The sequence below is a fragment of the Vicugna pacos genome, chromosome 29 (genome assembly GCF_048564905.1).
Source record: "Vicugna pacos chromosome 29, VicPac4, whole genome shotgun sequence".
Classification (NCBI taxonomy): Eukaryota; Metazoa; Chordata; class Mammalia; order Artiodactyla; family Camelidae; genus Vicugna; species Vicugna pacos.
Genome location: NC_133015.1, coordinates 14886017 through 14912803, shown reverse-complemented (window position 1 = coordinate 14912803; position 26787 = coordinate 14886017). Strand labels below are relative to the sequence as shown.

Genomic DNA, 26787 nt, shown 5'->3' with positions numbered 1-26787 from the left:
TGTGCAGGGAAGGGAGGTTGAAATGTCTTAAGGCTATTATGAGTTTTAACTGATTGTATTCAAAAAGTTATCACTGCATTTTCTCTTCCATTTTCCTAATGGTGACCTCTTCCTCCCCTTCCTTCTTAACCATCTAATTACTTTAAACAGGCACAGGTATAATTTAGCTAGATAGTTTACTTTATTTACTTTTTTTTTCCTGTACACATTTTGGGAAGTCTACATCTTTGCTGTTTTGAACAACTGGACTTACTGAATTCCCTTGCACATCATAGAATTGTAAGTTTGGTTGTGTTGAGTGTCTCTTCTCCAATTGTCATCTTCATAGACTTGCCTTCTTTGTCTTGAAAAATAGCCAGTATTTTTTTTAATATTTTTCAAAATAATGCCCTTTACTCTACTGATGGTATTACTTGATCAAATACATGAAACATGATTCATTTAATCACCTTAATACAAGGGATTCCATCCCACTCTTGGACATATATCCAGAAGGAACCCTGCTTCAGGATGACACCTGCACCCCAATGTTCATAGCAGCACCATTTACAATAGCCAAGACATGGAGACAGTCTAAATGTCCATCAACGGATGACTGGATAAAGAAGAGGTGGTATATTTATACAATGGAATACTACTCAGCCATAAAAGCCGACGACATAATGCCATTTGCAGAAACATGGATGCTCCTGGAGAATGTCATTCTAAGTGAAGTAAGCCAGAAAGAGAAAGAAAAATACCATAAGAGATCACTCATATGTGGAATATAAAAAATAAATAAATAAATAAATACAGAACAGAAACAGACTCATAGACATAGAATACAAATTTGTGGTTGCCAAGGGGGCAGTGGGTGGGAAGGGACAGACTGGGATTTCAAAATTTATAGATACTGACAGGCATATGCAGAATAGATAAACAAGGTTATACTGTATAGGACAGGGAAATATATACAAGATCTTGTGGTAGGTCCCAGTGAAACAAAATGTGACAATGAATATATGTATGTTCATGTATAACTGAAAAATTGTGCTCTACACTGGAATTTGACACAACATTGTAAAATGACTATAACTCAATTAAAAAAAAAGTGAAAAAAAAAGTGAGCCCTAATATAAACTATGGACTTTGGTTGATAATAATGTGCCCATGTTGGTTCATCGATTGTACCAAATATGCCACACTGATGAGGGATGCCGTGGGTAGGGGAGTATATATGTGTGGGTGGGGAGGGCTATGTGTGAACTCTCTGTATTTTCTGCTCAATTCTGCTGTGAACCTGAAAGTGTTCTAAAAAAAAATGTCTTTTAATAAAAATATTTTTAAATAAATAAATAAAATATCTTTGCTTTAATTTAAGCACATCCTGTTGCTGATATTTCTGCACTTTTGGAGAAAAGGATCAATACCCCATTTACAAAAACCCATATCAACAATAGTGAGAAAAGTTTCCTTTGAATCTCTTCCTTTCATGTCTTCTCTTACTAGTCATTGCTTTGAATCATGTTGGTCACCTTTTTTGGAGCTCTCACTAGTTTTCCATTCTCTGCTTTGTAATCACTCTAAGGCAGCTGTGAAGTTCATCAGAAAACAAGAGACAAAGGGGAATGAGACCTCCTGGTCCTGTGGGCGAAGACTCAGGGCATCAGGGCTGAGTGGGTGGGCAGGGGAAGGTGCACCTCACTCCTGCCTGGAGCACGGCCCTCAAGGGTGGGTCCAGAGCCCTGCCTGAGGCCCCCAGAAGCTTGGGGACTGCAGCTCATCCCACAGCCACCCGATGGGCACTGAAGCCGACGCACACTCCTTGGGGGAAGCCAGTCAAGACGAGGAAGTGACATAATTGTTCTTTCTTAACAAGAACCCAATGTGCTTCATTCTGAGTGTAACACTTCAAATAGTGGCGTTTGTTTCTTCCACCTGAGTGGAAGAAAACATTGGTGTCAAATTGCAGTTACATGTTTCTAATTCTCTCTACAAAGCCTTAAAGCACTGTGCCGACTTTAATCTTCAATAAATATGATTCCACACAATCAGCTGGCGATTCACACATCACCTGGGCTTGTTCTGAGAGGGCAGATGGGGCCTTGGAGCCTAAAGACCTGTATCGGGAGACCTAATTATTTTGGCTATGGCTGTGCCGAGAAATGAACAGGCTGTTGTGGAAAAGGCAATGGCTTGATGTGCTTGCCCTGGTGGCCACAGGACAGGCAGCCCTCCCCGATGCAGTGGAAGTTTAACAGTGTCAACTTAAGTGACATCACATCCCTTCTGAATCAAAGGGACCAGGAACTTTCCAAAACCAATGACTAAGAACAGGATATTAATTAAACAGGGAGGTGAATAAATTACCTGTACAAAGATAATAGTTTCTGAGATAACTGGCAAGTCTAATACTTTGTTTTGTGCTTTAAGAAGGAAATGTATTCATTTTGAGATAGTTTTTTTGTAAAGATCTTAAATAGCTGCATGGACTGCTTGCTCAAATGTTTGGCCCAGGTCCTGATTGTGAGTCAATGCAGGGATGGGAAAGGGCATTTGTTTTGAAGCCAGGAAGTCTGGAACCGACTCCGGGCTCTGTCTGTGGCTGGTTACCTGGCCTGACATCCTTGTATGGTTTTGTAGGGATGGAGAAAGGCACCACGTGAGAAAGCCTCTGCTGCAGTCAAAGGCTCTCTTCCTTCCTCTGATGGATTCTTTTCCCCTTACCCACAGATGCCCTCTTCCTGCAATTCTGAAAACTTGGGGGTCCCTAAGATAGAATGTGCACTGGGTGAAGACAGCCGACAGAGCGTGGGCCCCACGTCCCCCAGCATCCCCCGCAGGACACCGGGGGCAGCAAGTCTCAGGACGGCTGGCCAGGTCGTCAGTCTGGTATTCCAGCTGAGCAGCCTGGTACTGGTTTTCACCCCAGAACACTGCCTCTGCCACGCCAGTGCTACCCCTGGGCTCCAGCGAGGGGCAGCCTGCACCCACATCAGGTGATCGTTAGGACTTGATGCCAGTTTTTAACAAGACAAGGATGAGGTGACGCACATGGAGAGTCCCTGTCAACCCCTCCAGTCTCTAGGAAAACTAGACACTCTGACAGCCCCTTGCTCTGTGGCCCTGCAATTCCTCTCCTCAAGGGCAGAGGCCCCTTCCCCTCATCCCCGCTGGTCCCATGACTCACTCTGGCCAATGTAACATTAGCTGGGCCATGGCAGGAGGAGCTCTGGGGCCCTCAGTGTTCCTGCACCCACTTCCACCAGCCTCCCCTGCAAGCCCTGCTCCTCACTGGAAAGTAGGGTGGCAGGATGGGGTCCTTTTCATCTTGATAACTCCCATTGTGATTCTAATGTTAACAGAAAGACATGTGTGCATTTACAGAGAGATTATATATCATGTGTTGGAGGAGGAGGAGGAGGAGGAGGGGGACTCACCAATACCCAGAACAGACATCAGCTTCAGGCCTTGACTGGAGGCGGACTGGCAGGAGGAGATGGTGCCTGCCCATTGCTGGGTGAAGCCTGGGCAGACATGTCATTTTTTTGTTTGTTTGTGGATTTCCCAGGTCACCTCTGCCCTGCCAGAGGGCACGGTCTCGCCGTGGTCCCAGGTGTGGGGGTTCACAGGCCCCTGTCAGGTGCTTCCACAAGGTCCAGGGGCTGCTGCCCAGGTGCCAGAGAAGGGAGCAATTTCTCCCTATGGGTTTTAAAAAGTTTCTTTAGCTCTTCTGAAAACCTAAGGTGTATTTGTAGTGGTTCTTATGGGTTAAAAAAATAACCCACAATAATTCTAAAGCTCCAATTACTGCCTTTCTATAAAACAGCTTTTAAATCAGTTTTTAAATAAAAATTTCTTTAAGTGTGGTATTTCTGAACAGTAGGCTTATAAATGATGTTTATTTTCCTCTTTGTGCTCTTTTGAAGTGTCCCTAAGTTCTACAATACTCATAAAAAGAATTTTCATTCTTTGATCAAAACATATAGACACAATCACTTCTTCAAAAGGAAGACGGCCTAGATACAACACCTCCCTGACATTCACAGATTTGACCATTGCCGTTTTAACTATCTGAAAAGTGTGAATGATGGGACATGTGCATGGCGAAGAGACCAGGTGCCAGATTGATGGAGGCGGATGGATAGCGGGCAGCGCTGGCATCACGTGGCCCAGCAGTGACTCTCCTGACAGTGAGTGACTCTCCCAACAGTGCAGAGCTGCTGGCCAAGTGCCCACGCTGTCCTGTCGGGGCCCTGAGATGCGCACAGGCTGTAAGAGAAGCTGTTTCCAAAAATGTGGGAACGTGGGTGGAGGGAACCCTGGGAGCTGGCAGCAGTCGTGGGAGGAGGGAGGCTGAGGCCGGCCCTGTCCCTAAACACAGAGCCTCCAGTTATTAGGACACTCCTGCTGTCCCCTCCTCTCCATTTCCAAATGCCCCAGAGTATGCGGCCTCTCCCTCCTCTCCCTAGAGCAAGATGGTCGAGAAGCTGAAAGCCCTTGTCCTGGAGGTGCTGGGTGTGGACCGACTTCTGGTCCTGCAGCCCAGGCCCCCTTGTCCATCCAGCATCCGGCAGAGACAACCAGTGCATCGTCTGCCCACTCCTGTGGGGGGGCACAGAACTGCCCCCAAACATCCCATTTGGCACCTTGATCACTTTGAACTGAAGCAGCAGGTACAGGACAGGCTCTCTGACCTTGTATAAAAAGGTACATATGCTTCTGGACCTAATGGCTTCTTTGGGGTCATTTTCCTTCTAAAGACTCCATGTACACATAAAAATATAAAGTAAATGCATAGGCTCTTCTCCTGCTAGGTCTGTCTTAGGTCAGTTTAATTCACAGGTCCAGTTACAGAACCTAAGAGGGTAGAACTTTTTCCTCCCTTTCACCACTACTGTTTAGTACTTATTATTGTATCATCATTTTTCAGACAGGGCAACAGATGGGCATTAAAAATATTTAACAGAAGGTAGGACGTGGCACTGGGCAGTCAGAGCAGATGAAGCTGTGAACTGGAGCGGGTCCAGGATGCCCACCTGTGCCCTGCACGCTCCCTTCACAGTTGGACTGGTAGTGGATCTGAGTCCTGGGCCACAAGGGCCATTCCACAAACTGATAGGGACATTCCCTCTCACTTAGTGTGGCCCAGCAGACCCACAGGCTCAGCAGAGGCCATGATCCAGCAGGTGTGTCTGAGTCACGCTGTGTAGCTGTGGGTGAACCGCCTGCCTTCTGGCACTGGCCTGTGTTGTTCTGTTAACCAGGCGGGTCCCTGAGGGCAGCAGACAAGCTTTACTTCGTGTTCTACCCCCATCCTCTGCACAGGCAGGGTGTGTGAGTCACCCACTGGACCGACCGTGTGTGAGCTGGAGAGTCATCGGAGAGGGTCCCTTGTGAAGGTGACTATTGTATAACATGTCTGTGGGATGAGTAAGACCTAATTACACAATGCCATGAGCTCACTGCTGGTTACCCACCTGTGATCTCTGAGCCTTAAAAAATCATTTCCATACCGTGAACTCTTTCTAGGGACATTCTTAGTAGGCAAATTAGAGCAAACACACACTTGTGGATGCAGGTGGGCTTGGACATTGAGGGGTGGGTGTCTGCACTTTCAAATCTGTCTGCATAGCACGTTCACTACCAGGTAAGTCAGGAGAATTTTAGTCTCCACAGCCCTCACTGTGTGTCCTGTTCTTTATCTAACATATCTTTGGAGACACAAGTCGCTCTTTAAAGGCTAGGTGCATCGCAGAGCTGTGCTGCCGTCCCTGTGATGGGTTTTCAGGTGTGTTCACTTCCCCCAGAGAAGCCCCCCAGCTCTCTGACTCCCAATAAACCCATACCTATGCCCTCAGCCCTGGGCCACTGCCTCCTCCTTTCTGTCTCTCTGGATTTTCCTGCCCTGGACTCATCATGTAAATGGGCTCACACAGTATGTGGTCCTCTGTGACTGGCTTCCTTTACGTAGTGTGATGTTTTCAAGGGTTATCCATGTGGTAGCCCCTGTCAATGCTTCCTTCCTTTTACTGGTGAATCATATGTCCTTGTATGAATACACCACATTTTATTGTCCATCAGATGACGGTCAATTGTGTGGTTTCTACTTTTGGCTGTTCCAGTTGCTCTGTGGACGTGTATCCTCATCTCTCTTGGGTGACAACAGGGATTAGAATTGCTGAATCATAAAGTGACCCTGTGTTTAACTTTTGGGGGACCTGCTAGTTTTCCAAAGTGACATCACCATTTTACATTCTCATCAGCAATGTATGTAATGTCTTTGATTTTTTTCTCTCAGTGGCTTCAATTTCCTGATGTTAATACAGTCTCTCCATACAATGAAGTATCACCTCACACCAGTCAGAATGGCCATCATTAAAAGTCCACAAATGACAAATGCTGGAGAGGCTGTGGAGAAAGGGGAACCCTCCTACACTGCTGGTGGGAATGCAGTTTGGTGCAGCCACTGAGGAAAACAGTATGGAGATTCCTCAAAAGACTAGGAATAGACTTACCATATGACCCAGGAATCCTGTTTCTGGGCATATATCCAGGAGGAACCCTACTTCAAAAACATACATGCACCCCGATGTTCATAGCAACACTATATACAATAGCCAAGACATGGAAACAACCGAAATGTCCACCAAGAGATGACTGGATAGAGAAGCTGTGGTATAATTATACAATGGAATACCAATCAGCCATAAAAAAGAATAAAATAATGCCAAAGACAGCAACACGGATGGACCCGGAGAATGTCATTCTAAGCGAAGTAAGCCAGAAAGAGAAAGAAACATACCATATGATATCACTCCTACCTGGAATCTAAAAAAAAGAAAAAGGCAAACGAACTTGTTTACAAACAGAAACAGATTCACAGACATAGAAAACAAACTTATGGTTCCCGGCGGGGAAGGAGAAGGAAGGGATCAGTCGGGAGTTCGAGATTTGCAAATACTAACTACTGCATATAAAACAGAAAAACAACTAGTTTATACTGTATAACACAGGGAACTATATTCAACATCTTATGGTGAAAAATAACATGAAAAGGAATATATGTATACTCATGTGTGACTGAAGCATGGTGCTCTACACCAGAAATTGACACAACAGTGTAAACTGACTATAACTCAATAAAAATTTTTAAAAAATGATTCTTTTCCTTTGGCTTTCATTATTTGAAAGTGACATGTCTTAGCAGTCTCTTTGTTTTTATCCTGTGTCCCTTTATCTTCTTGGATGTGTAGATTAATCTTTTTCGTCACATTTGGGAAGTTTTCAGCCATTATTTATAAAATGTTTTCTGCCCCCTTTTCTCTCTTCTATCCAGGGGACACTAGTACACGTTTGTCGGTGTATGAATGTGCCCCACATTTCACAGAGGCTCTGTTCCTTCCCCGTTTTCTCTGAGCTTCCACTCACATGGTCGCTTTTGCTCCGCCATCCCGCTTCTACTCTTGAGCCCATCCAATTTCCACTTCCATCTTTGTACCTTTTAACTTGACAATTTCCATTTTTATGATTTCTATCTCTTGACTGATACTATTTGACGAGACACTTCCTTTAATTCTTCAGACATGGTCTCGTTCAGTCCATTGACCATATTTATGATGGCTCCTTTGAAGTCGTTGGGTGCTAAGGCCGACATCTCAGTCCCTTCCAAAGCCTTTTCTTTGCCTGTTTTCCTGGGCGTGGACCACACTTTTCTGCTTCATCACGTGTCCTCACATTTTCTTGTTGAAAGCTGAACATTTAAATACCATGTGGTAGCCACTCTCAATTCTTTTTTTTTTTCCTGTTTTCAAAAGTTTAATGTAAACTGCGTGCATTTGTAGCATCTTTATTACTTGCATACAGAAATATTTTCATACAGCAACTGTCGATTCTAATCCCCTGCCCGCCCCCACCCATCCCTGGTTTGTCTGTGTGTTCATTGATTTATTTGTCTAGTGAGTTGGCTGAACTAACTCTGTGACTTCCATTTCCCCTGCAGTGTGCAGCCTCTGATGTCCCTGCTCAGTGTTCTCTTTCTTGGTTTCACCTTTTAGCCTGGCCACCTAGGGGTCACCTTGGGCCAGCACAAGCCACTTATCAGGCAAAGGTTGTGCTTAAGGCCCGGTGGCCTGTTAGATTTTTGCCCTTTACCTCTGGATGTCTGTGTGACATGGAGGCTGCTCTCAGTTTATGTGTATTTTGTCCCACGTCAGCCAAAGACCAAAGACCACCTGTGCACCCATCTCTCCTGAGAGGCACAGCCTTGGGCGTGCACACAGCCTTCCAGAGTGCCAGGGGTGTGTGTGGTTTGTTCTTCAGAGCTGTTCCTAGGTCAGGGTGGCCTACCGCCCAGCCTGTTTGGTCAGAAATTGTGCTGAGGCCGTGAGTGCTGGTGGGCCTGTGTCACTGGGGCTGGGTTCCATTCCTCACCATGAGACACGGCCACTTCATTCTGGTCTTCTAGCTCACGACCGGATGCCCCTGTGACTGACAGGCCCCACGTGCCCAGTGAGTGTTTACAGACTGAAGCAGCAGCACAGCCATCACTGGATCTAGAAATAGGCTGTGCCCACCGCCCCAGGAGGAGCCCCGGGGCCCCTGTGGTCACTGCTGCCCCACCGGGGTGACCTTGCATCTGCCCTGTCATCCTAGTTCCTGCTGGTTTGTAAGTTGTGTGCCTGTGACTCACTCTGTGTGCCCTCGAGAGGGTGTGACCAGTGGTCCTCCAGGAAACAGACACTGACACAGAGAGAACTTTGACAGATTTCATTAGGGGTGACAATAGGAGAGACAACAGCAGAGGGGGCAGGATAAAGCAGGGAAACATTTGGGCCGTAATGCACCTCCGATGTCTTCTCTAGAAACATCACTGCCACAGCTCAGGAGCCTCTTCAGTTTTCAAACTGACTGTGCTGTAAGGCAGAAGGAGTTTTATTTATTTTAATAGGACCTTATTTTTTCCCGATTTTGTCTTCTCTAATGTATGTATGGACTCTGACGGACACTGTAGTCTGTGTGCACATCTCTGTGTCTATACAGAATGAAAATAATTGTTTTCACATCTCAGACACAGATCTCAAAATGTGCAAATTCTCATTATATTTCCTTCTTTAGCCACTAGGACCTGAGATTTAGTAGAAGAAAGGAACCCTTCGCCTTATCTTTAAAGCAGAGAATGGTAAGCTCTGGGCCTGAGCTCTTACATCTTCAGTTTAATTTAATGTACTTCCTGAGGTCTCTTTTGATGATTCTGTGTGCACTTTCTTTTAAACTATGAGAATGCTGAGTGAGAAATATGTCCCAGTCATTTTTCAAAAAACTGTGTGTGCTTGACCCGGCCCTCCTCACAATGAAGCCAGGGACCAGCGTTACCCCCCGGCTCACAGACAACAACGCTGAGACCCTGTGGGAGCCCCACTGAGTCTTGGTGTTAGGGGATGAACTGCAGGAATTCAAGCAAAGAATCAGAAACTGGATCTTGTGACATAAATGAGGAGATGCCATGCTGACAGTGGGCGTAGAGGGAGCAGGGGTGTGGGGAGAGGGGTCCTGCAGGGGGTCCCCCAATCACCCCTGAATTCCCCCAAAGAACCTGACTCATGCTGAAGGGAAAGGCACCTGCTCAGCTGATTTAAATCCTGCCTGCACTTTTCAAATCACTGGGGCAAAAGAAAACTTCAGTCACACAAAATATCCTGAAAAAACCAAGCTAAATTTCAGTTTCTCTGATATCCAGAGGGTTCTTTCATCCAGACCCGTAACTTTCAGAAACCCAAGAGAACAACTGTCTTTACATGAGGTTGTGAACTGAGGGCTTTCTGGAGGCAGTGGGTTCTGAAGGGGATACGTGCATGGCTGCACTGAGTCCCCTGCACACACACGTGGCTCTGAGTGGACCTCACGCTGCATTCACACGGCCCGCCTGAACTGCCCGCCCTGCCGGGAGTGACGTTCCAGCTCCACCTGAGTGAACCCAACAAACGCCCACTGGGCAGCCCCTCAATTTCTTTCTTCCCCTCCACACCCTCCTATTCACTCCTGGTGGCTCACGTGTCCCTCTTCTGCACTCTGAGGCCCTGCACGGGCACATCTGCTATGGTGACAAGCTGTCTGTTGTGAATGTCTCTCTCCCTCACCCCTCGAGGCAACCCCGTGAGCTCCTGAAGTTAGGGGTGTGCTTCACCCCTCACAGAGCACAGCACATGGTCCATGCAAGAGGCACATCTGCCAAACTGGGACTTGAAATTCATTTGATAGTCTGTCAAAAGTCTCTTTTGTTCTATGAAAGAGACACCCGCTTCCAACATCAGGATGGAGAAATGATACAATCCATCAAGTGTGTGTGCTAGGAAGCTAGACAAACGTCACAAAATCCCAAGTCAGCTTCCCGCAGGCATCACGAGGCCCTGGAGTGACATTACCCTTTCTACAAAGACTCGACAAGGGAGCAGAAGAACATGATCTCACCTTACCGGGCCCAAAAGGCAACTAGTCTTGTCCAGGAGGAGGTGTGCAAGGGTCCGAGGACAATGACAGCTTATCCGTGGAGACGGACACGCAACATGGTCCCTGGAAATAAAGGGGTGCACTAGCATCCACAGTGAACTGCAGACAGGAGACAGAAGTGTGTTGGATGAAAAGACAAAAGGACTAACATCGACAGAAGCTGAACGACAATGCAGCAGCTGTCGGCACTGTGCGCCCTTCCCTCCACCGGGTGCCCAGAGAGCAGCATAGCATGACACACTCCACACAGCCCTCCGGGGCCTGCCTGCGGCCTGGGCTGCACAGGAGGACAAAGGGATAAAACCCCGTCACCACAAGTGACCGCCCGTGTCTCTACGTGGAGGAAGCCAAGGGGCCTGCCCGAGACGATGCACACACAGCTTCCAGCACGCTGACCAAGAAGCGCCTTCCCCACAGGCAGCCTTTCTGTGCAGGACGACCCTCCCTGCCACCTTCCCCAGCTCCACGGAACCTTGCTCTGCGTCGACAGAGAACACGGAGAAAGAAAGCACGTCAACAGCTCGTCTCCACACGTGGAAGCACAGCCGCCGCACCTGGGTGATCGCTCTGCCTGCAGGACCCTGCCAGGCCCTCTCTGCTCCCAACTCACAAAGGACCCCCCTGCGCCCGGCAGCGGCTACGCTTGGGCGCAAAAGGCTCTGGGGAGCTGTCCTTCACGGACTCCTGCGGGAGATCAGGCAGAGTGTTCCTCAGGGGACAGTGCTGTCCACAGAAGGTACTTAGGCTCCGCCACAATCATCCTTATTCTCAGGGAAGTCTCAACATTAACTTCACTACGCGACACACACTACGTTTTTCCTATGGGAAAGTGAAGTGGGACATCTCAAATCCCACAGCTAAAACCAAAGGGATTTTACTTGCCTCATGCGGAAAACCCCACGGTGTGTGATGACACGTAGGAGGATGACTGAGAGCTTCCGGGGGACGACCGACCTGGCTCTGGGTGGAGAACACAAAGTCAGGGGTTTTGTGCCAAACAGAACCCCCCTGCAAGGAAACAGGCATTTTCACTGCTGGCTTTTTCAATTCCAGCCTCTGTTTCCTTCTACAAATGCAACACCTCTGAGAGTCGGGCTTCTCTACCCAGCGTGCAACTGGAGGGAGCGTGCAAGGCACGTTGACCTCCCGAGGACAGACCGTGATGGGTTGACATTTACTACCCGCAAGACGACTCAAACTTGCACAAAGCACATGGCATAAAAGCTGGAGGGAGGGCTTTGCTCATTTCTCACTTACGAGGACTTCAACGGACATTCTAACCAGGAGAGTCCCCTAGCCTCAGCCAGGAAACCAGTCGAAGGATGACAATAGGAATCTGTCCCAATGACCCAGGAGCAACCCCAAGAGAACGAGGTCAAAAAGGAGTCAGCCGAGCCAGAAGAAGTCAGTGTGGAGCGAGGGCTCACCCTCCTCGTGCTATTTCGAGAAACACACACTCAAAGTCTGCGCTCCTCGGCTTCCAAGCACTCCCCCGTGGCTTCTGCAGGCACCACCCAAGGTGACTGGGGCTGAGGGGAGACGGCCACTGGCTCCTGGGCAAGAGTTTGAATTTGGAAAGTAATGGCACGCCAGACCCGTCTCAGAACACACAATCTGGGGACGAGGACAGGAGAGGCTGCTGGGAAAACAAAAAGGGCACATTTCCCAGACACGCTTCCAACCGAGAACGACCAACCCCATTTACCTGGGCCTCCGTGGTCCCTTCACTTTGGCAGGCGCTGCCGGGCTGCACTGGAGCCGCACCGCGTGCTGAATCGGGGAAAAACCACAGAAAGGATGGAGGATTAGGCCCTCCCGCGTACACTTCGCTCCAGCAAAACAAAACCTTTGAGCCTTCCTTCACCCTATCACACTCGCTCCCAGATCACACCGAGTGGGAGACAGGTCTCGGGACCGTTGAGGAAGAGATCACAGGCCACGGGTTGAGCTGTTTCCATAGCTGATCATCAGCTGGTGGGAGGTCCGGGCACCACTCGCTGGGGGAAATGATACGGGCGAGCTTGTTCAGGGAGCCCAGAATGTGGTCCAGGTTGTAAACCCGTGGGCAAAACTGGCATTTCTGCCTTCCGTCGGAAGACTCTTTTTCACTCTATAAGAGACGCCTCCTCCCCAGGTCACGACAGGGAACGACGGCCACCTAGTGTGTCTGCTAAGGGACTACACGGACATGGCAATGAGCCCAGTCAGGGTTGATAATGCACTGGGAAGCCCTGAAGAGAGATCTGCCGTTCTTCTGCAGTGACTCAAGGAAGAAAGAGAGGAATGTGCTTTCATCTTACCAGGTGGCGCAGCTGCTTGTGGTTGGGGACGCTGCGCGTGGTACAAGGGTGGCCCACATTGAGGAGACCACTGGGGCATCAGGCTGCATGTGGGGCAGGGCACGAGGAATGCTCCAAAGAAATAAACAACGCGTCGAGGGTCGTGCATCACCTGCAAAATGCAAGGGAGAGCTGGGTCGATGACAGACAAAAGCACCAACACCGACGAAAGCTGAACCCTAACGCAGCAGCTTTCGGCACCGGGCACCCTCCCCTCCACCGGGTGCCCAGAGAGCAGCACACGCCACACACTCCACACAGCCCTCCGGGGCCTGCCTGCGGCCTGGGCCGCACAGGAGGACAAGGGGATAAAACCCCGTCGCCACAAGTGACCGCCCGTGTCTCTACGTGGAGGAAGCCAAGGGGCCTGCCCGAGACGATGCACACACAGGTTCCAGCACGCTGACGAAGTAGCGCCTTCCCCACAGGCAGCCTCTCTGTGCAGGACGACCCTCCCCGCCACCTTCCCCAGCTCCACGGAACCTTGCTCTGCGTCGACAGGGAACACGGAGAAAGAAAGCACGGCAGCAGCTAGTCTCCACACGTGGAAGCAGAGCCGCACCTGGGTCATCGCTCTGCCTCCAGGACCCTGCCAGGCCCTCTCTGCTCCCACCTCACAAAGGGCCCTCATGCGCCCTGCAGGGGCTGCGCTTGGGCGCAAAGGGCTCTGGGGGAGCCAGCGGAGTGCTCCTGAGGGGACGGTGCCGTCCTCAGAAGGTACTTAGGCTCCGCCACAATCATCCTTATTCTCAGGGAAGTCTCAACATCAAATTCGCTCCGCGACACACACTACGTTTTTCCTATGGGAAAGTGAAGTGGGACATCTCAAATCCCACAGCTAAAAACCAAAGGGATTTTACTTGCCTCATGCGGAAAACCCCACGGTGTGTGATGACACGTAGGAGGATGACTGAGAGCTTCCGGGGGACGACCGACCTGGCTCTGGGTGGAGAACACAAAGTCAGGGGTTTTGTGCCAAACAGAACCCCCCTGCAAGGAAACAGGCATTTTCACTGCTGGCTTTTTCAATTCCAGCCTCTGTTTCCTTCTACAAATGCAACACCTCTGAGAGTCGGGCTTCTCTACCCAGCGTGCAACTGGAGGGAGCGTGCAAGGCACGTTGACCTCCCGAGGACAGACCGTGATGGGTTGACATTTACTACCCGCAAGACGACTCAAACTTGCACAAAGCACACGGCATAAAGCTGGAGGGAGGGCTTTGCTCATTTCTCACTTACGAGGACTTCAACGGACATTCTAACCAGGAGAGTCCCCTAGCCTCAGCCAGGAAACCAGTCGAAGGATGACAATAGGAATCTGTCCCAATGACCCAGGAGCAACCCCAAGAGAACGAGGTCAAAAAGGAGTCAGCCGAGCCAGAAGAAGTCAGTGTGGAGCGAGGGCTCACCCTCCTCGTGCTATTTCGAGAAACACACACTCAAAGTCTGCGCTCCTCGGCTTCCAAGCACTCCCCCGTGGCTTCTGCAGGCACCACCCAAGGTGACTGGGGCTGAGGGGAGACGGCCACTGGCTCCTGGGCAAGAGTTTGAATTTGGAAAGTAATGGCACGCCAGACCCGTCGCAGAACACACAATCTGGGGACGAGGACAGGAGAGGCTGCTGGGAAAACAAAAAGGGCACATTTCCCAGACACGCTTCCAACCGAGAATGACCAACCCCATTTACCTGGGCCTCCGTGGTCCCTTCACTTTGGCAGGCGCTGCCGGGCTGCACTGGAGCCGCACCGCGAGCTGAATCGGGGAAAAACCACAGAAAGGATGGAGGATTAGGCCCTCCCGCGTACACTTCGCTCCAGCAAAACAAAACCTTTGAGCCTTCCTTCACCCTATCACACTCGCTCCCAGATCACACCGAGTGGGAGACAGGTCTCGGGACCGTTGAGGAAGAGATCACAGGCCACGGGTTGAGCTGTTTCCATAGCTGATCATCAGCTGGTGGGAGGTCCGGGCACCACTCGCTGGGGGAAATGATACGGGCGAGCTTGTTCAGGGAGCCCAGAATGTGGTCCAGGTTGTAAACCCGTGGGCAAAACTGGCATTTCTGCCTTCCGTCGGAAGACTCTTTTTCACTCTATAAGAGACGCCTCCTCCCCAGGTCACGACAGGGAACGACGGCCACCTAGTGTGTCTGCTAAGGGACTACACGGACATGGCAATGAGCCCAGTCAGGGTTGATAATGCACTGGGAAGCCCTGAAGAGAGATCTGCCGTTCTTCTGCAGTGACTCAAGGAAGAAAGAGAGGAATGTGCTTTCATCTTACCAGGTGGCGCAGCTGCTTGTGGTTGGGGACGCTGCGCGTGGTACAAGGGTGGCCCACATTGAGGAGACCACTGGGGCGTCAGGCTGCATGTGGGGCAGGGCACGAGGGGCGCTCCAAAGACATAACCGATGTGTCGAGGGTCGTGCATCACCTGCAACATGCAAGGGAGAGCTGGGTCGATGACAGACAAAAGCACCAACACCGACGAAAGCTGAACCCTAACGCAGCAGCTTTCGGCACCGGGCACCCTCCCCTCCACCGGGTGCCCAGAGAGTAGCACACGCCACACACTCCACACAGCCCTCCGGGGCCTGCCTGCGGCCTGGGCCGCACAGGAGGACAAGGGGATAAAACCCCGTCGCCACAAGTGACCGCCCGTGTCTCTACGTGGAGGAAGCCAAGGGGCCTGCCCGAGACGATGCACACACAGGTTCCAGCACGCTGACGAAGTAGCGCCTTCCCCACAGGCAGCCTCTCTGTGCAGGACGACCCTCCCCGCCACCTTCCCCAGCTCCACGGAACCTTGCTCTGCGTCGACAGGGAACACGGAGAAAGAAAGCACGGCAGCAGCTAGTCTCCACACGTGGAAGCAGAGCCGCACCTGGGTCATCGCTCTGCCTCCAGGACCCTGCCAGGCCCTCTCTGCTCCCACCTCACAAAGGGCCCTCATGCGCCCTGCAGGGGCTGCGCTTGGGCGCAAAGGGCTCTGGGGGAGCCAGCGGAGTGCTCCTGAGGGGACGGTGCCGTCCTCAGAAGGTACTTAGGCTCCGCCACAATCATCCTTATTCTCAGGGAAGTCTCAACATCAAATTCGCTCCGCGACACACACTACGTTTTTCCTATGGGAAAGTGAAGTGGGACATCTCAAATCCCACAGCTAAAAACCAAAGGGATTTTACTTGCCTCATGCGGAAAACCCCACGGTGTGTGATGACACGTAGGAGGATGACTGAGAGCTTCCGGGGGACGACCGACCTGGCTCTGGGTGGAGAACACAAAGTCAGGGGTTTTGTGCCAAACAGAACCCCCCTGCAAGGAAACAGGCATTTTCACTGCTGGCTTTTTCAATTCCAGCCTCTGTTTCCTTCTACAAATGCAACACCTCTGAGAGTCGGGCTTCTCTACCCAGCGTGCAACTGGAGGGAGCGTGCAAGGCACGTTGACCTCCCGAGGACAGACCGTGATGGGTTGACATTTACTACCCGCAAGACGACTCAAACTTGCACAAAGCACACGGCATAAAGCTGGAGGGAGGGCTTTGCTCATTTCTCACTTACGAGGACTTCAACGGACATTCTAACCAGGAGAGTCCCCTAGCCTCAGCCAGGAAACCAGTCGAAGGATGACAATAGGAATCTGTCCCAATGACCCAGGAGCAACCCCAAGAGAACGAGGTCAAAAAGGAGTCAGCCGAGCCAGAAGAAGTCAGTGTGGAGCGAGGGCTCACCCTCCTCGTGCTATTTCGAGAAACACACACTCAAAGTCTGCGCTCCTCGGCTTCCAAGCACTCCCCCGTGGCTTCTGCAGGCACCACCCAAGGTGACTGGGGCTGAGGGGAGACGGCCACTGGCTCCTGGGCAAGAGTTTGAATTTGGAAAGTAATGGCACGCCAGACCCGTCTCAGAACACACAATCTGGGGACGAGGACAGGAGAGGCTGCTGGGAAAACAAAAAGGGCACATTTCCCAGACACGCTTCCAACCGAGAACGACCAACCCCATTTACCTGGGCCTCCGTGGTCCCTTCACTTTGGCAGGCACTGCCGGGCTGCACTGGAGCCGCACCGCGTGCTGAATCGGGGAAAAACCACAGAAAGGATGGAGGATTAGGCCCTCCCGCGTACACTTCGCTCCAGCAAAACAAAACCTTTGAGCCTTCCTTCACCCTATCACACTCGCTCCCAGATCACACCGAGTGGGAGACAGGTCTCGGGACCGTTGAGGAAGAGATCACAGGCCACGGGTTGAGCTGTTTCCATAGCTGATCATCAGCTGGTGGGAGGTCCGGGCACCACTCGCTGGGGGAAATGATACGGGCGAGCTTGTTCAGGGAGCCCAGAATGTGGTCCAGGTTGTAAACCCGTGGGCAAAACTGGCATTTCTGCCTTCCGTCGGAAGACTCTTTTTCACTCTATAAGAGACGCCTCCTCCCCAGGTCACGACAGGGAACGACGGCCACCTAGTGTGTCTGCTAAGGGACTACACGGACATGGCAATGAGCCCAGTCAGGGTTGATAATGCACTGGGAAGCCCTGAAGAGAGATCTGCCGTTCTTCTGCAGTGACTCAAGGAAGAAAGAGAGGAATGTGCTTTCATCTTACCAGGTGGCGCAGCTGCTTGTGGTTGGGGACGCTGCGCGTGGTACAAGGGTGGCCCACATTGAGGAGACCACTGGGGCATCAGGCTGCATGTGGGGCAGGGCACGAGGAATGCTCCAAAGAAATAAACAACGCGTCGAGGGTCGTGCATCACCTGCAAAATGCAAGGGAGAGCTGGGTCGATGACAGACAAAAGCACCAACACCGACGAAAGCTGAACCCTAACGCAGCAGCTTTCGGCACCGGGCACCCTCCCCTCCACCGGGTGCCCAGAGAGCAGCACACGCCACACACTCCACACAGCCCTCCGGGGCCTGCCTGCGGCCTGGGCCGCACAGGAGGACAAGGGGATAAAACCCCGTCGCCACAAGTGACCGCCCGTGTCTCTACGTGGAGGAAGCCAAGGGGCCTGCCCGAGACGATGCACACACAGGTTCCAGCACGCTGACGAAGTAGCGCCTTCCCCACAGGCAGCCTCTCTGTGCAGGACGACCCTCCCCGCCACCTTCCCCAGCTCCACGGAACCTTGCTCTGCGTCGACAGGGAACACGGAGAAAGAAAGCACGGCAGCAGCTAGTCTCCACACGTGGAAGCAGAGCCGCACCTGGGTCATCGCTCTGCCTCCAGGACCCTGCCAGGCCCTCTCTGCTCCCACCTCACAAAGGGCCCTCATGCGCCCTGCAGGGGCTGCGCTTGGGCGCAAAGGGCTCTGGGGGAGCCAGCGGAGTGCTCCTGAGGGGACGGTGCCGTCCTCAGAAGGTACTTAGGCTCCGCCACAATCATCCTTATTCTCAGGGAAGTCTCAACATCAAATTCGCTCCGCGACACACACTACGTTTTTCCTATGGGAAAGTGAAGTGGGACATCTCAAATCCCACAGCTAAAAACCAAAGGGATTTTACTTGCCTCATGCGGAAAACCCCACGGTGTGTGATGACACGTAGGAGGATGACTGAGAGCTTCCGGGGGACGACCGACCTGGCTCTGGGTGGAGAACACAAAGTCAGGGGTTTTGTGCCAAACAGAACCCCCCTGCAAGGAAACAGGCATTTTCACTGCTGGCTTTTTCAATTCCAGCCTCTGTTTCCTTCTACAAATGCAACACCTCTGAGAGTCGGGCTTCTCTACCCAGCGTGCAACTGGAGGGAGCGTGCAAGGCACGTTGACCTCCCGAGGACAGACCGTGATGGGTTGACATTTACTACCCGCAAGACGACTCAAACTTGCACAAAGCACACGGCATAAAGCTGGAGGGAGGGCTTTGCTCATTTCTCACTTACGAGGACTTCAACGGACATTCTAACCAGGAGAGTCCCCTAGCCTCAGCCAGGAAACCAGTCGAAGGATGACAATAGGAATCTGTCCCAATGACCCAGGAGCAACCCCAAGAGAACGAGGTCAAAAAGGAGTCAGCCGAGCCAGAAGAAGTCAGTGTGGAGCGAGGGCTCACCCTCCTCGTGCTATTTCGAGAAACACACACTCAAAGTCTGCGCTCCTCGGCTTCCAAGCACTCCCCCGTGGCTTCTGCAGGCACCACCCAAGGTGACTGGGGCTGAGGGGAGACGGCCACTGGCTCCTGGGCAAGAGTTTGAATTTGGAAAGTAATGGCACGCCAGACCCGTCGCAGAACACACAATCTGGGGACGAGGACAGGAGAGGCTGCTGGGAAAACAAAAAGGGCACATTTCCCAGACACGCTTCCAACCGAGAATGACCAACCCCATTTACCTGGGCCTCCGTGGTCCCTTCACTTTGGCAGGCGCTGCCGGGCTGCACTGGAGCCGCACCGCGAGCTGAATCGGGGAAAAACCACAGAAAGGATGGAGGATTAGGCCCTCCCGCGTACACTTCGCTCCAGCAAAACAAAACCTTTGAGCCTTCCTTCACCCTATCACACTCGCTCCCAGATCACACCGAGTGGGAGACAGGTCTCGGGACCGTTGAGGAAGAGATCACAGGCCACGGGTTGAGCTGTTTCCATAGCTGATCATCAGCTGGTGGGAGGTCCGGGCACCACTCGCTGGGGGAAATGATACGGGCGAGCTTGTTCAGGGAGCCCAGAATGTGGTCCAGGTTGTAAACCCGTGGGCAAAACTGGCATTTCTGCCTTCCGTCGGAAGACTCTTTTTCACTCTATAAGAGACGCCTCCTCCCCAGGTCACGACAGGGAACGACGGCCACCTAGTGTGTCTGCTAAGGGACTACACGGACATGGCAATGAGCCCAGTCAGGGTTGATAATGCACTGGGAAGCCCTGAAGAGAGATCTGCCGTTCTTCTGCAGTGACTCAAGGAAGAAAGAGAGGAATGTGCTTTCATCTTACCAGGTGGCGCAGCTGCTTGTGGTTGGGGACGCTGCGCGTGGTACAAGGGTGGCCCACATTGAGGAGACCACTGGGGCGTCAGGCTGCATGTGGGGCAGGGCACGAGGGGCGCTCCAAAGACATAACCGATGTGTCGAGGGTCGTGCATCACCTGCAACATGCAAGGGAGAGCTGGGTCGATGACAGACAAAAGCACCAACACCGACGAAAGCTGAACCCTAACGCAGCAGCTTTCGGCACCGGGCACCCTCCCCTCCACCGGGTGCCCAGAGAGTAGCACACGCCACACACTCCACACAGCCCTCCGGGGCCTGCCTGCGGCCTGGGCCGCACAGGAGGACAAGGGGATAAAACCCCGTCGCCACAAGTGACCGCCCGTGTCTCTACGTGGAGGAAGCCAAGGGGCCTGCCCGAGACGATGCACACACAGGTTCCAGCACGCTGACGAAGTAGCGCCTTCCCCACAGGCAGCCTCTCTGTGCAGGACGACCCTCCCCGCCACCTTCCCCAGCTCCACGGAACCTTGCTCTGCGTCGACAGGGAACACGGAGAAAGAAAGCACGGCAGCAGCTAGTCTCCACACGTGGAAGCAGAGCCGCACCTGGGTCATCGCTCTGCCTCCAGGACCCTGCCAGGCCCTCTCTGCTCCCACCTCACAAAGGGCCCTCATGCGCCCTGCAGGGGCTGCGCTTGGGCGCAAAGGGCTCTGGGGGAGCCAGCGGAGTGCTCCTGAGGGGACGGTGCCGTCCTCAGAAGGTACTTAGGCTCCGCCACAATCATCCTTATTCTCAGGGAAGTCTCAACATCAAATTCGCTCCGCGACACACACTACGTTTTTCCTATGGGAAAGTGAAGTGGGACATCTCAAATCCCACAGCTAAAAACCAAAGGGATTTTACTTGCCTCATGCGGAAAACCCCACGGTGTGTGATGACACGTAGGAGGATGACTGAGAGCTTCCGGGGGACGACCGACCTGGCTCTGGGTGGAGAACACAAAGTCAGGGGTTTTGTGCCAAACAGAACCCCCCTGCAAGGAAACAGGCATTTTCACTGCTGGCTTTTTCAATTCCAGCCTCTGTTTCCTTCTACAAATGCAACACCTCTGAGAGTCGGGCTTCTCTACCCAGCGTGCAACTGGAGGGAGCGTGCAAGGCACGTTGACCTCCCGAGGACAGACCGTGATGGGTTGACATTTACTACCCGCAAGACGACTCAAACTTGCACAAAGCACACGGCATAAAGCTGGAGGGAGGGCTTTGCTCATTTCTCACTTACGAGGACTTCAACGGACATTCTAACCAGGAGAGTCCCCTAGCCTCAGCCAGGAAACCAGTCGAAGGATGACAATAGGAATCTGTCCCAATGACCCAGGAGCAACCCCAAGAGAACGAGGTCAAAAAGGAGTCAGCCGAGCCAGAAGAAGTCAGTGTGGAGCGAGGGCTCACCCTCCTCGTGCTATTTCGAGAAACACACACTCAAAGTCTGCGCTCCTCGGCTTCCAAGCACTCCCCCGTGGCTTCTGCAGGCACCACCCAAGGTGACTGGGGCTGAGGGGAGACGGCCACTGGCTCCTGGGCAAGAGTTTGAATTTGGAAAGTAATGGCACGCCAGACCCGTCTCAGAACACACAATCTGGGGACGAGGACAGGAGAGGCTGCTGGGAAAACAAAAAGGGCACATTTCCCAGACACGCTTCCAACCGAGAACGACCAACCCCATTTACCTGGGCCTCCGTGGTCCCTTCACTTTGGCAGGCGCTGCCGTGCCGCACTGGACGCACACCCCTTCCTGAATCGAAGGTAAACCACAGATAGGTTTGAGGATTTGTCTTTTCTGCCTAGACTTTGCTGAAGCATTACAATTCTCCCAAGCGTTACTTCACCGTAGTACACTCTTTCCCACAGCACAGCAAGGTGGTTGCCGTTCCCCTGATTCTTCCTGTGTAGACCACATTCTCCTTAGTGTGGTATTTTCATTAGTAATCATCCATTGTGCAATGTCAAGGCTCAAACTAGCTGGAGAAATCATTAATGTACTTTCTCCTAACATTAGGCTCTTCACATTCCCTGCTTTCTAAAGACTTCTATGCACTATTAAACTCCTCTTAGTCTTTCTTCTCCTGTGACCCCCCTGGTCTCTTGGCTCAATAGATGTCAACTTCCTCTATGGTGTCATTTAGACACCATCGCAGGAGTAAAATTTTCAAGAGTTAAGAAGTCATTTAGACATCAGAAGTCATTGTGTTTACTCTTAGTTGAATTAAAACGTATACATCACATCCTGGTATTGAGAAAATATTACAAAGATAACTAAAATATAGTATCTTACCTTTATATTTTGACATTTTTTTTACCTAGGAGAGGCAGAAACATTAAATTTGAAGTCAAATCATATAATTAGTAAATATATGGTTTCTAATAAACTATCAAAACAGTAATCCATTGAAATTACCATTATCACTTTGGTTCAGCATAACGATTCATGTGATTAAAAGTCAGGAAAAATCAAAACTTCCTACTTAAGGCATGATCTTTCACTCACCATTTCTGATAGCACACTGGTCAATAGCTTATTTTTAAGCAAAAAAAATCTGTCCACATTGTATTAAATAAACACCAATCTATTCAATTGTCATAATGTATATTCATGTTGATTAACACTGAACTGTATCATTTTCATAGTATGTTGTAATGCATCATTTTTCTGATTTTTTTTTTTTTGCCAAACCAAACATCCACACTTAAGTCCAGAAGCTGGATTGTTGTGTAATCTTCGAGAGAGAGAGAGAGAGAAACTAAAAGAAAAATAAAGGCAAAATCGTTATACTAAGATGCACCCCTTCCATTCAATGAAAGATTTTCTGAACTCTTATAGAGTTGACTGTTGAGTTGATAAGCAGTTGTAACATATGAGGTCATAAGATTTGTCAAGACCACTAAAAACAAACGGACATCAAGTGAGACATCAGAAGAGAACGAAAAGTGAGCAGTGGCTGTAATAAAAGCACACACAGCAGCAGGAAACACAGTGACCATTTTCAAGAAGCGAACGTGCTTCCTGACTCAGACATGAGTCATCATCTGAGGAACAGCAGCTCAGTAAAATGCAGGCAGGACTCCACTGTAATACTACGTAAAGACACATTTTCCTGACCTCTAAAACATATTTCTTCATTCAAAACCTTAAGTGATGATCAGAGACTGAGGCCAGCCTCTAACCTTGCAAAGATATTGGAATATCATCACAGTGTGAAAGCTCCAGTGGCAATAATGTGGCGACAGAAGAATGCACCCACGGAGGGCAAACAGGAAGCCACAGACGTTCCCTTCACTTCACACTTGCTCAGGGAACACTGAGCGTCCCTGTCCCCTGTCACCCAACACACAGGCGGGGCAGATGGGGAGAGAGATGGGCTCACCAATACTTAACCTTTCTGTTTTGTTATTGAAGAGAAGAGTTTATAAATTGTCATTTGCTCATTGAGAATATATTGTTGTGTTGCTCAATGAGTTCTTACTATAAAGATAGTATTTTGCAACAAATTTCCATTTCAAAACTAATTTCTGTTCAAGTTAGTAATCTAAAGGGTAACAAAGAAAAGACTCCTGGGTTCTGGTCCAGGCAGGCAAATAAAATGTTCAGTGACTAAAAATTCCTGTTAGGTGTGATTAAAAGGACACTGTCAGGTACTTTAGTAATACAGTGAGGACAGTCCTCCAGACAAATACAAGAAAAGCAAAAACTCCCCAGGAACCAGCAGTAACAGTTAGCTTCCACAGAATTTCATAAACATCAGGCCCAGGATGGAAAAGGTCAGGCAGAGTGTGGAAGACCTGAAATAATATTGGAGATAACGAGGAACCTCAAAGACATTCACAGTGTATCTGTCACAGAGAATCATCTTTAGAAACCCTCAACCACACCCCTCAAATAGCTCCTCAGAGAGGCGAGAAGGGACACTTGAGTTCAAAAGGATTGGGAGGATGCTGTTGGGAGTGTGGGTATGTTTACTGCCTTTGGTGATAGTTCCATTGCTGCTCACATATGTCAAATATCAACAAGCTGCATCATTGGGAAGGTGCTGATATTACATGTAAATACACCACACTAAAGCTGCAAAAACATATGACGCACAAAATGTTGCAGATTTGACTTTGCTGACAGGCACGTTGCAAATATTTTTAAAATAGTTAACAGAACTTAACTTATGAATGCAGAAGCCAACTTGAAATTGAAAATAAGCAAACACAAACCTACAGGGCATGGGACGCCTCCACCTTCTATTGGATGTTCATGAAGTACCTGGACAAACCCCTATGAAATGTCTCCAAAAATACACCCAACATGTATGGGGAAAGAGCAATGAAGATATGTTAAAATACAGAGAGATGTACAGAGATGTATTTCTACATTTATAGACTGGACATGAGAGTAAGCAGACCAGCTCTTAGAATAATGTCAAAATTACTATTCCAACAAAAATTAATGATATATTTTAGCCCAACTATCTAAAAACCATGGAGGTTTTCTTCAATATTCACTTTGGTACTGATCCAGAGCACGTAATGTCAGACTTCTGAAATAAATAAGGATTTGTATAGTTAAGTAATCTTGTATAATATGATTAAAACTCTAAGAATGAAGTTACATAAAAAGAGAACTCAAAATAATCAGTACAAATAACTCACATGCATATTTCACAGTACTGCACCTACGTCCATTAACAGCCACCATGAAAATCAATTTGTATTTCTGGAATGTACAGTCACCAAAACAAAAGGCAAACACATAGTTTTGTAAAAAACAGATTTATAATATAAGTATTATAGGAGGGAATAAATGCACAATGTAATCTGTACTAATCTAGACACCAAGTTTCAGTCTTGTGCAAATAAAACCTCTCTAGAAAGCAGCCTCTGAAATCAGTAACACTGTCACTGTCAGCTCACAGTTGCGGTCAGTAAAACATGTGCTGCTGGAAAACACGCACTGTCTTTGCATAGCTGCTGTCTGAGAGAGCAGTGGGTCTCAGCACAAAGGAGAGACATGCAGATCAAAGGCACAAAAACAAATACCACCTAGTCACTAACTGGTAAAACCCCCTCTGCCGTGGGCATGCTTGTTACACACGGCACTGTCTGAGCACTGACTTCAGCAGCTGCCTCCTACCTAGAGTCTATCCATCAGGGCCGATGGACTCAGGTTCTATCAGCGGCCATGAGCAACGGTGGAGAAGGACAAGTTAGTTTATCCAAATGCTCAAACACGTGGTAGGGAAAGAGGGCTTAAGTAACCTAGGAGAACTCAGCCTCATTCCCTCTGAGGGAAAAAATTCCAACAAAGATGACATAGAAATGCCCTCCTTAGTAGGCTCAGAAGACACAGAACAGACTCTTCTTTGGGTGGAGTGTTCATGTGGCATTGATTCTGCTTCAGTGCAAGGATTGTTCCTGACACTCAATTTTTCCAGGTCTGTAAGAATCTGGTGCAAGCCTATCAGGACAAACCCACTTAAATCCATGAGGTGTTCTTTTTCCTTTTTTGGGGTGTGGAGGTGCTTTTTCCTGATAAGAGTGAAAGTTTCACAGCATGTATCTGAATTTTCTTTATATTTGGACAATTCTAAGGACATGAAGGACCCTTTCTGCTTTGGGAAAATCAACACTCTGCACATGGACACTTCACTAAAGAAAGGATGACAACTCATCCACCTCCTGGTCATGTCACTCCTAGGCATTTCCCCATTATAAACATCCCAGCAGGTTGCAGCCACTGATTTTCACATCAGCTGGCTTCTCAGGGCTCCCACCAACCTAGCTGGACATAGAGTCCCCAGGGGCAGCCTCCAAGAGGAGAAGGAAAGGGATGACTCAGAAGTCGCTGGATGTCCAATAGAAATAAAAGCAAAAATAAACAAATGAGATCTAATTAAATTTGGAAGCTTTTGCACAGCAAAGGAAACCATAAATAAAACAAAAAGACAACCTACAGAATGGGAGAAAATATTTGCAAAAGATGAGACTGATAAGGGCTTAATTTCTGGAATATATAAGCAGCTCATAAGACTTAATAAGAAAAAAATAAACAACCCAATCCAAAAATGGGCAGAAGACCTACACAAGCATTTCTCCAATGAAGACAAACAAATGGCCAATAGGCACATGAAAAAATGCTCAGTATCGCTAATTATCAGAGAAATGCACCCCAGTGCCCTTCGTAAAAAACAGCTCTACTGAGATACAATTCACACATTCTCCCATTTTAGGCATACAACTCAATGGCTTTTAGTACATTCACACTTCCTTCTTTGATGCAATAAAGTAACTATTTCAGGTTTCTTCCTGTCAACCTGCTGTGTTTGGTCCAAGAGGTCGTGAAAGGACCCAGATCTTGATGAGGATGCTGGTGGCCATGGCCACTCCAGGCTGGTCAAGAAACCTGTCCTGAGGCCCTTGGTCTTCACCAACAATGCGTTCCCATCAAGGACCCCATGAGAAAGCAGCTATTTAACCACAGTGTGAGAGCCCAGGAATAAGGAGGAAACCCCCGATGCCTGATGCTTACTCACAGTTGTGTTTTTATATCCACTACACCCCCAGCACATGGGGCCAGGAAAGCAGCCCCATCAGCTCCATGTCCCGGTCCTCTCAGGGCCCTGTCAGGAGGTGGGGTGGGAGGAAAAGGGACGAGGAGGGGTTGGGGACAGAGTGTGACAGGAAGAGGGGTTAGACACTTGGGAGAAGGGGGTCACGGAAAGGATGACGGGTCAGGAAAACAGCAGTTCAACTGAGCTCTCAGGAGCAGTTGGAGACTCCAACTGCCATCTCCGGTTTGAACGATGCCGTTGGCTTTATGCCCTCTCTCGACCAATCACCTGCCTTTGCCCCTGGCATCTCACAGTGTACATTCTGGGTGACGTCACTTTTAGCATACACCCCTGCTAACTGATCCCCACTCCCCCACCAACTGCCATCCAACCCTGGGGTCCTCTCTGCAAACTTTTCTGACCTTATGTTTTCTGGCCCTGCCCAACCCAG

At 49.9% G+C, this 26787-nt stretch overlaps 1 protein-coding gene across 1 annotated transcript in view; it reads right to left on the bottom strand.

The window, feature by feature from the left end:
- Positions 1 to 8733: 8733 nt before the first annotated feature.
- Positions 8734 to 26787, bottom strand: part of LOC140690249 (uncharacterized) — a 22237-nt gene continuing 4183 nt past the window's right edge. Inside the window, exons 2-18 of the mRNA XM_072951843.1 lie at positions 22079 to 22103; positions 21474 to 21538; positions 20652 to 20729; positions 19749 to 19899; positions 19154 to 19218; positions 18332 to 18409; positions 17429 to 17579; positions 16834 to 16898; positions 16012 to 16089; positions 15109 to 15259; positions 14514 to 14578; positions 13692 to 13769; positions 12789 to 12939; positions 12194 to 12258; positions 11371 to 11448; positions 10450 to 10551; positions 8734 to 8894 (exon numbers count right to left, since the gene is read on the bottom strand). Coding sequence (XP_072807944.1) covers positions 10471 to 10551; positions 11371 to 11448; positions 12194 to 12258; positions 12789 to 12939; positions 13692 to 13769; positions 14514 to 14578; positions 15109 to 15259; positions 16012 to 16089; positions 16834 to 16898; positions 17429 to 17579; positions 18332 to 18409; positions 19154 to 19218; positions 19749 to 19899; positions 20652 to 20729; positions 21474 to 21538; positions 22079 to 22094 — 1416 coding nt within the window. The 5' untranslated portion in view covers positions 22095 to 22103 and the 3' untranslated portion in view covers positions 8734 to 8894; positions 10450 to 10470. The remainder of the gene's footprint in view (positions 8895 to 10449; positions 10552 to 11370; positions 11449 to 12193; positions 12259 to 12788; positions 12940 to 13691; positions 13770 to 14513; positions 14579 to 15108; positions 15260 to 16011; positions 16090 to 16833; positions 16899 to 17428; positions 17580 to 18331; positions 18410 to 19153; positions 19219 to 19748; positions 19900 to 20651; positions 20730 to 21473; positions 21539 to 22078; positions 22104 to 26787) is intronic.